Source organism: Hippocampus guttulatus, chromosome 7, assembly GCF_054856545.1.
Source record: "Hippocampus guttulatus isolate MCC_2025c chromosome 7, RoL_Hgut_1.0, whole genome shotgun sequence".
Classification (NCBI taxonomy): domain Eukaryota; kingdom Metazoa; phylum Chordata; class Actinopteri; order Syngnathiformes; family Syngnathidae; genus Hippocampus; species Hippocampus guttulatus.
Genome location: NC_141267.1, coordinates 8100015 through 8113217, shown reverse-complemented (window position 1 = coordinate 8113217; position 13203 = coordinate 8100015). Strand labels below are relative to the sequence as shown.

The window sequence follows — 13203 nt, the reverse complement described above, 5'->3', positions numbered from 1 at the left end:
CAGTGCACCACTAACACTGTGTACAGTGGGGATGGGGCACTGCTGACTTCGACTCGGGACGTTGTGAACCGGTGGGCAGAGTACTTCGAAGACCTCCTCAACTCCACCAACACGTCTTCCTTGGAGGAAGCAGAGTCTGAGGACCCTGAGGTGGGCTCTCCTATCTCTGTGGTTGAAGTCACCGATGTGGTTAAAAAGCTCCTCGGTGGCAGGGCCCCAGGGGTGGATGAGATCCGCCCGGAGTTCCTCAAGGCTCTGGATGTTGTGGGGCTGTCCTGGTTGACACGCCTCTGCAACATCGCGTGGTCAACGGGGAGAGTGCCTCTGGATTGGCAGACCGGGGTGGTAGTCCCTCTTTTTAAAAAGGGGGACCGGAGGGTGTGTTCCAACTACAGAGGGATCACACTCCTCAGCCTCCCTGGTAAGGTCTATTCAGGGGTGCTGGAGAGGAGGGTCCGTCAGGAAGTCGAGCCTCAGATTGAGGAGGAGCAGTGTGGTTTTCGTCCCGGCCGTGGAACAGTGGACCAGCTCTACACCCTTAGCAGGGTCCTCGAGGGTATGTGGGAATTCGCCCAACCAGTCTACATGTGTTTTGTGGACTTGGAGAAGGCGTTTGACCGTGTCCCTCGGGGAGTTCTGTGGGGGGTGCTTCGTGGGTATGGGGTACCGAACCCCCTGATACGGGCTATTCGGTCACTATACCACCGATGTCAGAGTTTGGTTCGCATTGCCGGCAGTAAGTCGGAATCGTTTCCAGTGAGGGTAGGACTCCGCCAAGGCTGCCCTTTGTCGCCGATTCTGTTCATAATCTTTATGGACAGAATTTCTAGGCGCAGCCGAAGCGTTGAGGGCGTCCGTTTTGGTGGCCTCAGTATTGCATCCCTGCTTTTTGCAGATGATGTGGTGCTGTTGGCTCCTTCAAACGGGGCTCTCCAACTCTCACTGGAGCGTTTCGCAGCTGAGTGTGAAGCGATTGGGATGAAAATCAGCACCTCCAAATCTGAAACCATGGTCCTCAGTCGGAAAAGGGTGGAGTGCCCCCTCCGGGTCGGGGGAGAGATCTTGCCCCAAGTGGAGGAGTTTAAGTATCTTGGGGTCTTGTTCACGAGTGAGGGCAGGAGGGAGCGAGAGATCGACAGGCGGATCGGTGCAGCGTCTGCTGTGATGCGGACGTTGTATCGGTCTGTCGTGGTGAAGAAGGAGCTGAGCCAAAGGGCGAAGCTCTCAATTTACCGGTCGATCTACGTTCCAACCCTCATCTATGGTCACGAGCTATGGGTCGTGACCGAAAGAACGAGATCCCGGATACAAGCGGCCGAAATGAGTTTTCTCCGCAGGGTGTCCGGGCTCTCCCTTAGAGATAAGGTGAGAAGCTCGGTCATCCGGGAGGGGCTCAGAGTCGAGCCGCTTCTCCTCCACATCGAGAGGAGCCAGATGAGGTGGCTTGGGCATCTGATTCGGATGCCTCCTGAACGCCTCCCTGGTGAGGTGTTCCGGGCATGTCCCACCGGGAGGAGACCCCGAGGAAGACCCAGGACACGCTGGAGTGACTATGTCACCCAGCTGGCCTGGGAACGCCTCGGGATCCCCCGGGGAGAGCTGGAAGAAGTAGCTAGGGAGAGGGAAGTCTGGGCTTCCCTGCTAAAGCTGTTGCCCCCGCGACCCGGCCCCGGATAAGCGGTAGAAGATGGATGGATGGATGGATGGTGTCATGTTCCGTTTTTAGTTAGATTCTAGGGGACTTTAATCTCGGCAACACAAACCGGAAGTACCTAGTCCAGTGAAGACTGCATGGTTTCGTGCCAGCTGTTGGCCTTATTTCTTGTTTTCTTCTTGAGTATATGCCTTGGAAAGCATCGTCTGTGAGTTGAATTCTGTTTAGATTGCAATTATATGATGTCTACCAAACCGTTGCTTCAGTTCTAGTATTGGAAATATGCAATAGTAGGAACGATTTTCTGTGTCACATTAGCGTTTGGGTTATCCACATTAGCATATGGGCTACTGCATGCTAGTTGCAGCTATTTTCAATGCCAAGCATGCATATTTTGATTATCTCTGTTCTAGGCCAATATTGCTTTTTGACATTATTATTGTAAAATAATCCACTATTTTGTGGAGAGTGAACCACAAAGCACTATTTGTTAATTAATTTCGTAGTTATTTAGACGTGTGTGTATAGGCACACATTTCATACGCCTTGGTTATTGAGCACGCAGTCACAGAACCGTAGTTACATTAAGTAACTGGCGGCTATATGCACGTTATTTGCAAACGGCTGTACAATTAATGTATATTTTCTATATTTTCTGCTGCATTTATTATACAGTAAGGTAAGCTTATACAAGTTAACATTACAATGTACAGTGACGACACAGAGACATTTATTTTGAACAGTGTTTAATGAAACATCCCCGTTTTGTGTTTCTGTTTCCCTGTACAGTTTTACAACATAAGGAAAAAGAAAACTAAAGCTCCATCTCAACATCTTGGATTCTTGGTCTTTTTTCGTTGTTCGCTATCTATCTGTTCACGTCTCCAACACGGACAAGTAGGGCAGAATAACTGGACTGTCTCGGAGTTGTTCGTGTAGTTTGTTCCTCTGTTGTGTGTTCATAACCCCCCCATAGAATTTATTTTGTAATTTCCTCTCTTGATTTTCTGTTTGGTGCATTATGTTTGCTTCTCTGAGTGTCATTGAAGTCATCGTTGATTTACGTTTTCGGGGGCTGTCATTGAACGCCTCTCGAGCGGAAGGCACGGAGACCGAGAAGGAGGGGGACGTACTGTACCTCTACAGTAGTTGCTTGAGTTGTGTATGTTGCTTGAGTTGTGTATGTTTTAAAAAGAACTGACATGACAGCTCTTTGTTTTCTATTGTTTTGCACCGCTGCAGAAACAGCCATGTGAACGCAAGTGGGGCGGCACCGGGTTTAACACGCTCAGCAGCTTTGTACGTGTGAACGCTCCACAAAATTTTCTCCGGTGTAAGACATATCGCAACAAAATACATCGGTGCAGCACCAAAGCAAATGTGTGCCATGTGAACACCCCTAAACTCCTTCCTCAAGACCGCAGTACTTTTGTCTTCATCCCAAGCGACTGGAACGTGATCATGTACTAGATCTAGTAACTACTACATGATCACTGCACCTGTTGTTAGCCTGTTTAGAACCTGTCGATCACAATACGCTATGATGTAATGTATCATCGTCCGCCTCTTAAAATAATGATTCAGATTCAAATAACTTTATTTATCCCCGTGGGGCAATTAGAGTGATCAGGCCATATTTTGACAAAAAATATGTTTGACCTAATACATACTTGTACATCTCTTCAGAATTCTGGCCACCTCTGTTCAAATCCTTGGTTTAGCAAACAAATACAATCTAATCAGAACTTGGTTCCGTTTTTCACGTTTTCTTTTAACATTTAAATGGCCACTGTATTATGCCTCTTTTTACCAACTGTACAATACTTTCTCTCCTAGTTATGGAAACTGGCATATAGTAATTATTGCAGAGAAAACTGATTATACAATATGCTGAAAGTGAAACGTGGTTCAAATACACACAAAGGTGCTCATTGCAAAAAGTTTCATACTCCATCACAGTCAAGAAACACATGCACACACACATGCACATAAACACCCAGATGTACAGGAGAGCCTTTTTTTCAAACAAGATGCAGCTTTATTGAATGGTTACATTCCCATGCGAAGAGAGTTCCCTCAAAATTGCACTTCAAATTATCATGTGCTTTTGCTGACAGAGCAACATGCAAATTGAAATGTACATCCTCAGCCGATTCTGCATCGTGATTGTCTCCTATCTTTCAATTGTTTCCCAAAAACTACTGCAATATAATGTTTCCTTCTGTTTTGAAAAATGTAGTCAAAATGACAGTATCATTTGAACGAGGGTAGGAAAGTCATAATAACGTAGTAATAATAATACAATTGTTAGACACGGATGTTTCATAGACAAAACAAAAGCACTTCAGAGTAGACATTCACAAATGTGTCTGGTTGCTGCGACAACAGATCCACACACAGGAATTATACCAGGATAGTAGCTTGAATGCGATCTGACCTTCGTAAACACTACACGAGGACAGTGAAAAAGAAAATGAAAAAAGTTAAGGAATTGGTGGTTTTCAGTCAAAATACAGTGCATCACTGATCTACACCTGATCTGACTCAAGGCAATCACGCCTGCCCCTCCAAAAAGCAAAGGAAAGCATACTAGATCAAGACTTAAAACAGTGGATAACCAATTGATCCAAACCCCAAAATTACCTTTTGAAATGCCATTACTTGAGTCAAAGGTTAAAAAAAAAAAGATAAACTTGTCAATTAATAATGTAACCATTGATAATGACTGATTGGAGTTTAATTGCCATTTCAATTTGCCCCAAATCAAATGTGAAATTATCAAAACGTGATGTCAAGTAAAAATGTACGAACGCAGCATCAAAATGTATTTTGCTGTGAAGTTCCATGTGGTAATCAAATTGAAGTCACTTCATCCCATGCCGACCATTTACGGTCCTTGTCTTGAATTATGGGAGCCTGAATAACGCAGATTTTCACAGCCAAGAGGTCAGATATTCTGTGTCTGCGGAAGTGCGATTGGTGTACAGGCAATCCCAAATAAGGATTCGGGAAACTGTAAATCTCCCTCCCACTCATCAGTCTCTGTATTGTACACCTGGACGATGCTCGTGACGTTGTTCAAGTGCCAGTTGTAGCCCCCGACAAGGTAGATTCTTCCGTTCAGTAGGCAACAGCCAGCCTCGGACTGGCCTGCTCTCATGGGGCTGACGGTTGTCCACTGGTCACTCTGTGGATCGTAATGCTCGACAGCCAGCACATCAAAACAGCGGTCCACATGGTCCACACGTCCACCCAAAGCATAGACCCGATCTCGACTGCATATCATGGCATGCAGCACTCTAGGTTCGTTCATGGGCGCTCTGAAGTCCCACTGGTCGGCCACTGGGTCATAACAGTGAAGGATTTTCATGTCATCCAAAGAGACGCCATAACCACCGGAAATGTCTAGCTTTTCTCCACATGGGGTCCCTGCATGACCCCAAATTCTGCGTTTTAATGGCTCCACGTAGGTCCACTCATTTTTCTTCGGGCAGTAGCACTCCACAGATGACAGACTGCCAGATCGATTGCGCCCTCCAGTTGCATACAGTTTTCCGTGCAAGACATTGAGAAGAAACTGGATGCGGGTCTCCTGCATTGGTTGGATACGGAGCCACTGGTTCAAGTGTGGATCAAAGCGCATACAGCTGTCAACAGCACCTTCTCCACTGCGATACTGCAAATGCTGCCCACCCACAACATACACAAAGTTGTCAAGGACGGCGATGCAGGCGTGGCTGCACCCTGTGTCCATCTCGGTCAACTCCTTAAACTGACGGGAAGCAGGATCAGGGAGATAGTACACCTTGGTGCTTACTAGGCGGTTGTTGTAAGTGCACAGGGTCCCGCCAAAGGTGATTAATGATATGACATCAGAACGAATGTGCGTGCGTGGTGACTGCATCTCATGCTGTCGGAATGGAAGAACTTGGTAAGTGAAGGCCTCTAAGAGGTACTGGTGGCACTGCACGTCCTCCACCATGATGTCTACCCTCTGAATAGTGTCCACCAGCTCAGACGAACGCATGAGTGGGAAGCGCACATGGCAGAGGACATTGCTCGCTTGAGCGCGACGAGACTCATCGTGCCGGAGCCATCGAATGGCTGCATGGAAGAGATCAATCTCCCGGCAATTTTTCAGCTTATTGCTCTGCAGAAAGAAGACGAGGCTCTATGGGAATGTGCAGGAAGTCCTCCTCCTCGGCTATTTGAAGGAAGTGGCAAAAAGTGAAGGCATCCACCGACGCCTTGAGGGAAGACAAACTGAAGGTGGTTGCCATCTGGTCAATGTGCAGGCATGTCTTCTTAACACTCATGGCTGACTGGAGGAACTCTTCACAGAGTTCAACAACAGGGACCACCTGGAGGAAGATAGCTGCTCCAAGGACATCCTGAACGCAGTCCAGATCTAAAGTGACTTCCGAACTGTAAGCAAAGTCGATAATAAGCTTCAGGCCCTGGGCAGACAAACCTTCCAGCTCAATGGTATTTATATTGGACTCCTTCATGCCGCCAGTGAACATACTGTAGCTCTGCAACATAAATAAGATAAGATAACCTTTATTTGTCCCACACTGGGGAAATTTACAGTCTACAGCAGCAATACTGTGGGTAGAAAGAAGAAATATGAAAAACAGTGTTTGCATTCACAAAATAAATGTTACAGTTTCAATGTACACCGTTCAATTAAGGGCAATATAAATATAGATATCGATAACACATTTTATTTTTTATTCAGCAGCCTGACAGCAGTCGGTAGGAACGTGCGGCGGTATCTCTCCTTCTTGCAGCGCGGGTGTAACAGTCTCTGGCTGAAGTGCTGTCAGGGCGGGCTAGATGGGGTGGGAGGGACTGTCCATCATAGCTTTTAGCTTAGCTAGCATCCTCCTGTCGCCCACCTCCTCTAGAGTGACTAGGGAGCAGCCCAGGGCAGAACTGGCCCCCCTGACCAGTGACGCAGTGCAAACGTTAACGCTCACGACATTTCGTCTGAAATCACACTCTACAGCTACTTCTGTAACAAAGTTCTCTGAAAAGAAAACAGGATGGGGATTATCCACCTTTTCACAAAGACCTGAAATCTTCTCCACATGTTCATGTTCATGTCAACTTTATTGTCACATTTGCTACATGTGCAACATACAGCACAGATGCAATTTCTTTCCAAAGGAGAGAGAGGAGCCGCTGCAGGTGCCCGCACCGCCATCGAAAGTGCTACATGGTGCTGAATCATCCCACGGGTCAAGACGGCACACACATTTCCGCCCCCAAACACTATGTATGTAGTATGCTTGCCTTTAAAAACATTCCCATGTTGTTTGTACTTCTCAGGTTGTTTGTACTTGTTCTAGATTTTTGTGTTGTGTCTGCGATCTGCTTTTTTTCTACAAATTTAAACAACTAAATGAACATCCTTTGAGACTTGTGATTCCCTATTTTTTCCAGGGCCTGCACTTGGATCAAACGGTGTTCTGAGAAATATTTTGAAAGTGTTATGTGTCTGACAATTTCCAGTGCATTATCTTTTTCTCACCACCAAATTTTCAATTCAATTCAATTGTATTTATAGAGCACATAAAACACTGCCTTCCATACTTATTTTTCATGTCCTTTTTTATGATGATACTAATGCAGCGTGTTATACCGGAGACAAATTCCTTATGTGTTCTACATACTTGGCCAATAAAGACGATTCTGATTCTGATCAGAACCTACTTCTCAACAAATCTTGTATGCCTGAGTTATTTAAATGTTTGCAGCATTTGTTTATAAGAAATAAACCTATTATCAATGTATATTGTTGTTGTTTGTGTTATTATCATATGCAATTGAATAAGTAGACCATTTCAGAATTCGAAATTTGGGACTCTCTAAATGCATAATGGGACTCATACTTGTCTGATCAGCGAGTCCCTGGGACTCGCTGGGGTTAAACTATAAAATTGTCACTAGCTATCAGTGGTATGAGCCAATCACCCGTGGATCTTTACCCTTTTTGTGGAAGGGGAGGATGACAGCACTTCTCCACAGCTGTGGGAACCATGCTTCGAGCCAGCTTATATTTAAGATGGAGAGAGAATTTAAAAAAGAAATACGGACCAACTTAAAACAAAGAATAGCTTTATTAATTGTAGCAGAAAAGATTTAAAGTGCATCTGAAATTCAAAAATAAAATCCTGAATTAAACGATAAACATTTTTTGACTGACCATGTCAAACCATACGATACTGAAAAATAAAAGTACATAAAATCAATAAATAATGCATTCAAACTGATCACCAACATTAACTCAGGAGCACAATATTTAAAAAAAAATTAACCTGCAAAACAAAAATATATAATTTGTGCTGATTTTTTTTAGCTCAAAGATGATGTCTGGATTAATGGCTACAATGAGCACGTTTTGTAATGCACAGATTTTCGAAGCGAGGTTTGAAGCAGGACACAGCAACTCTCAGCTCCTGCTCAATGTGTAGCATGGACCTGTATTTGCTTTTCAGAGCAGCAACAGCAGAGAAGCCAGTCTCACACAAGTCCAACACTTGCTGGTTTACTGAAGTAGCAGTCACAAAGCGGGATGATTGTTTTATTCAGCACATTTTCGCTGAAAAAACTCAAGCAGCTCATCAGCGCGATTGGGGTGTAATGTCTTTAAGTGACGCCTTAAATTATTTGGCTTCATGCTGGCCAGCGCTACATACGCTTTGTCATATTTCCTCGTCTTACCTTTCGGGAGACTTTCGTTTGTCCCGTTATCTCCATCTCTCTCTGCCTGTCTTCTCATCCTTGTAAAATATTTTTTCATGGTGTCACTTGAGGGTCTGCTACACAAGCTCATACTCTGTGCTGCGCGCAACGCGTGGGTGCTCAGTGCAAACAAAACACCCTCTTCCGGGAGTTGAGTGAAAGCTGGTGCGTCTGGCTGCCGCTGCTCACCCGCAATTTTTAGCGTCTTTTACGGTTTACTGTCGTCATAAGAAAAACCCTACGCTCCTGTCCCTATTCATTGTGATTTTAAACCGTCAATCGTCATGCGATTGTTCTCAATCGCGCTGTCACAGCGTCCTACCTGTTCGTCTCTCAGATGAGGCCCTGTGCCATCTCAACCCCTCTGTACCCCATGATGAGGGTCAAGAGGGCCTATGTCTGGGTCATACTGCTATGGCCCATCCTGTCGCTCCTCCATCGACTTGTGGAAGGACTGCTACAGTACTCAGTGACAGAGCTTCTCAGGCTCCGCTCCCAGTGGTCGGGCTCGCCACCAGCGCTACACCACTTCCCGGACATCGCCCTTCGTCCTTCCCGGAAATATATCCATCGTGGGTCTCGTCGGGGCTTCCACCTTGATGGAATATCAATTTGCCCCAAATCAAATGTGAAATGATCAAAACGTTAACTCCAACAAAAGGAAGTAACACGTGCGGCGATGTCAAGTAATGATGTACGAACGCAGCATCGAACTGTATTGTGCCGTGAAGTTCCATGTTGTGATGAAATTGAACTCACTTCATCCCATGCCTACCATTTACGGTCCTTGTCTTGAATTATAGGAGCCTGAATAACGCAGATTTTCACATCCAAGAGGTCAGATATTCAACGTGTGTCTGGGGAAGTACGATTGGTGTACAAGCAATCCCAGCTAAGGATTCGGGAAAATGTAAATCTCTCTCCCACTCATCAGTCTCTGTATTGTACACCTGGACGATGCTCGTGACGTTGTTCAAGTGCCAGTTGTAGCCCCCGACAATGTATATTTTTCCGTTCAGTAGGCAACAGCCAGCCTCGGACTGGCCTGCTCTCATGGGGCTGATGGTTGTCCACTGGTCACTCTGTGGATCGTAATGCTCGACAGCCAGCACATCAAAACAGCGGTCCACATGGTCCACACGTCCACCCAAAGCATAGACACGATCTCGACTGCATATCATGGCATGCAGCACTCTAGGTTCGTTCATGGGCGCTCTGAAGTCCCACTGGTCGGCCACTGGGTCATAACAGTGAAGGATTTTCATGTCATCCAAAGAGACGCCATAACCACCGGAAATGTATAGCTTTTCTCCACATGGGGTCCCTGCATGACCCCAAATTCTGCGTTTTAATGGCTCCACGTAGGTCCACTCATTTTTCTTCGGGCAGTAGCACTCCACAGATGACAGACTACCAGATCGATTGCGCCCTCCAGTTGCATACAGTTTTCCGTGCAAGACATTGAGAAGAAACTGGATGCGGGTCTCCTGCATTGGTTGGATACGGAGCCACTGGTTCAAGTGTGGATCAAAGCGCATACAGCTGTCAACAGCACCTTCTCCACTGCGATACTGCAAATGCTGCCCACCCACAACATACACAAAGTTGTCAAGGACGGCGATGCAGGCGTGGCTGCACCCTGTGTCCATCTCGGTCAACTCTTTAAACTGACGGGAAGCAGGATCAGGGAGATAGTACACCTTGGTGCTTACTAGGCGGTCGTTGTCAGTGTACGGGGTCCCGCCAAAGGTGATTAATGATATGACATCAGAACGAATGAGCGTGCGTGGTGACTGCATCTCATGCTGTCGGAATGGAAGAATTTGGTAATTGAAGGCCTCCAGGAGGTACTGGCGGCACTGCACGTCCTCCACCATGATGTCTACCCTCTGAATAGTGTCCACCAGCTCAGACGAACGCATGAGTGGGAAGCGCACATGGCAGAGGACATTGCTCGCTTGAGCGCGACGAGACTCATCGTGCCTGAGCCATCGAATGGCTGCATGGAAGAGATCAATCTCCCGGCAACTTTTCAGCTTGTTGCTCTGCAGAAAGAAGACGAGGCGCTCCATGGGAATGTGCAGGAAGTCCTCCTCCTCGGCTATTTGAAGGAAGTGGCAAAAAGTGAAGGCATCCACCGACGCCTTGAGGGAAGACAAACTGAAGGTGGTTGCCATCTGGTCAATGTGCAGGCATGTCTTAACACTCATGGCTGACTGGAGGAACTCTTCACAGAGTTCAACAACAGGGACCATCTGGAGGAAAACAGCTGCTCCAAGGACATCCTGAATGCAGTCCAGATCTAAAGTGACTTCCGAACTGTAAGCAAAGTCGATAATATACTTCAGGCCCCGGGCAGACAAACCTTCCAGCTCAATGGTATTTTGATTCGACTCCTTCATGCCGCCAGTGAACATAGCTCTGCAACATAAACACACGTGCAAATGATTTCTAAATCTTTCACGACATTTCGTCTGAAATCACACTCTACAGCTACTTTCTTTAACAAAGTTCTCAATGATAAGAAAACAGTATGGGTATTATCCACCTTTTCACAAGGACCAAACCCGATGTTTGAAGTATGCTTGCCTTTAGCAACTTTCCCATGTTCTTTGTACTTGTTCCAGATTTTAGACGCAGTTGACAGTGAGCAACGAACATCTTTTGCAAAATTGCGTGATGATTTACCTTCTTGAAGAAGTTGGATAATTATCTCATTGTTTCAATTGGCACCTCTTGTGTTGGAGTCATGATTCATGTTAGTTCATATCAGTCCACTAGGTGCAACAACTCTTCAAGGTATGCTAACTGCGTGATGATTTACCTTCTTGAAGAAGTTGGATAATTCTCTCATTGTTTCAATTGACACCTCTTGTGTTGGAGTCATGATTCATGTTAGTTCATATCAGTCCACTAGGTGCAACAGCTCTTCAAGGTATGCTAACTCCCGTTTAACTGCAGACTAATGATCAGATTTAATCTAATGCATTCCAGTGCATTACCTTTCTCTCCCCACCAAATTGCTTTCAGTCTAGCTTTGCTCAGTGTTTTGCTTTGAGTGCGGAAGTCAATTTGAATTTAAAATTTAAATGGAATCTGAAATAGTCCTGTGGTCCACACTGACCTGAAGTAATCACTACAAGCGGCCAGCACAGCTTTGTGGACCTGGAAGCGCTCCTCATTGATGGCCAGCACCACGTCAAGAAGTTGGCCTTGAGCCCTCAATATTGACAAGCCCTGGAGGAGAGTAGCACTGTGGCTGGGTGCTGAAAACGTGCAGCGGAGGGTGCAATTCTTGCTAGCCATACTGAAACAGAAAAAGGCTTTGTCACTTTGAGTGAAACAAGGGATCCTCAACTTTTCTCAGATATAACTTTCAGATTCTCACATGAATTTGGGCACTATTTTAGATCTGCCCAGACAATGGAATTTTGCGTACAGTGGATGAAAATACAACTCTGTCATTACAATTTCATTAGGAATAATTATCCAAATTTGATGAGTGGGCTGTATATTAGGTCAGTAATCTTTATTTTGTGTCACTCAGTGAATAAGGGAATGTTACAACCATGTAGAAATACCTGTAAATGTCTTGATGACACCAATGTTGCTCTACAAATTCACCTTCCTAAGATAATGACCAAAGTCATTGTTTCAATTTTTTCCAAAAAACACAAAAAAAAACTGAACCAAATACCAATTATATTATATTTGTTAATAATGTCATTTTAGATGTAGGATTGAATGATCTGTTTAACTCAGGATGTGGTTGATTTTAGCATAGGTAAAGAGTATTCTGAGGAGCTGCCTAAGGCTTGAATGACTTATGTCATTATGTCATTCTAAGAGGGCGACGCTTGGTAACAGCTGTATTTTCATTACCCACTATTATCTTTCATCTTTAATAATTCATGTGGGCAACATAAAAAATTAACAATATTGTACAGGGAAATGCAAACAAAGGTTGCTCTTAAGTTAGGTCCTAACTTGTGATTCTACACTTTACATGTTTGTTTAAGATACTGTTATAGTAACATCAATTCGTACGAACGTACCGTAACTGTATTACGATGCTCGACCATCAATATTTCCTGCTATTCCGAGCCTAACCACAACAGTGGAGAATAGAGGCCCCGGATAGATCCTCGGTGTTTCCTGTATTCTAGCTCTGGCTCGAAGGCGGGTCGAGTCAAGGGGACGCCGAAATAACCAACAACTATCCCGAGGAATAGCTCCAACATTTCACCGACTCACTCACCTGTTCTGCGAATGTATCACTGCGATAGCGCCACCATCCGACTTCGCCATTTCCTAGCACACGTGAAAACTCATTGAGCATTTTGCTGCAATATCTCATCAGAGATTTGATGGGAAAGGCTCTCAGTGCACGGCATTTAAACTCAGAGCGCTGAGTCGTCACGCACTGCTTCTCAAGCTTGAACCGGGTTAAGCGATCGACTGGTGACGCCTGTTGTGATCGGTGACGACTGCTCGCAACAGCCGTGAGTGCCCGCCCTCCTGATGTCTTGACAGTTTCCGGTCGCTTGGTGGCGCTACATGAATCCGAAAGCCAGAATATTCACCAGGATGAATCAGGATCCCGATTCGCAATTTCTCAGAAAGGAAACGCAGTTTTGGGATAGTCTTGATATCCATGTCGCCAGGGCACATGTACCTCCGAGCATTTATACTACATATCTTTGATATCTGATATTAGTGTCAAATCAAGTCAAGCTTTATTGTCAAATATGCTCTATGTGCAACATACAGCACAGATGAAGTTACTTTTGTCTCAACCAGTG

At 45.3% G+C, this 13203-nt stretch overlaps 1 protein-coding gene and 1 pseudogene across 2 annotated transcripts; both read right to left on the bottom strand.

The window, feature by feature from the left end:
* Positions 1-4560: 4560 nt before the first annotated feature.
* Positions 4561-6177, bottom strand: LOC147202134 (kelch-like protein 26 pseudogene; annotated as a pseudogene).
* A 1580-nt stretch (positions 6178-7757) lies between these two features.
* Positions 7758-12878, bottom strand: LOC147202133 (kelch-like protein 26). Of its 2 annotated transcripts, none has more exons than XM_086115307.1 (3): positions 12652-12878; positions 11526-11732; positions 7758-10822 (listed from the first exon to the last, which is right to left on the bottom strand). In XM_086115307.1, the coding sequence occupies exons 1-3, from the start codon at positions 12756-12758 to the stop codon at positions 9226-9228; spliced, it is 1911 nt and encodes a 636-aa protein (XP_085971433.1). In that variant the 5' UTR covers positions 12759-12878; the 3' UTR covers positions 7758-9225. The 2 variants fall into 2 exon arrangements, with proteins under 2 accessions (XP_085971433.1, XP_085971432.1); XM_086115306.1 differs by having other exon boundaries at positions 11526-11708; positions 12660-12878.
* Positions 12879-13203: the final 325 nt, after the last annotated feature.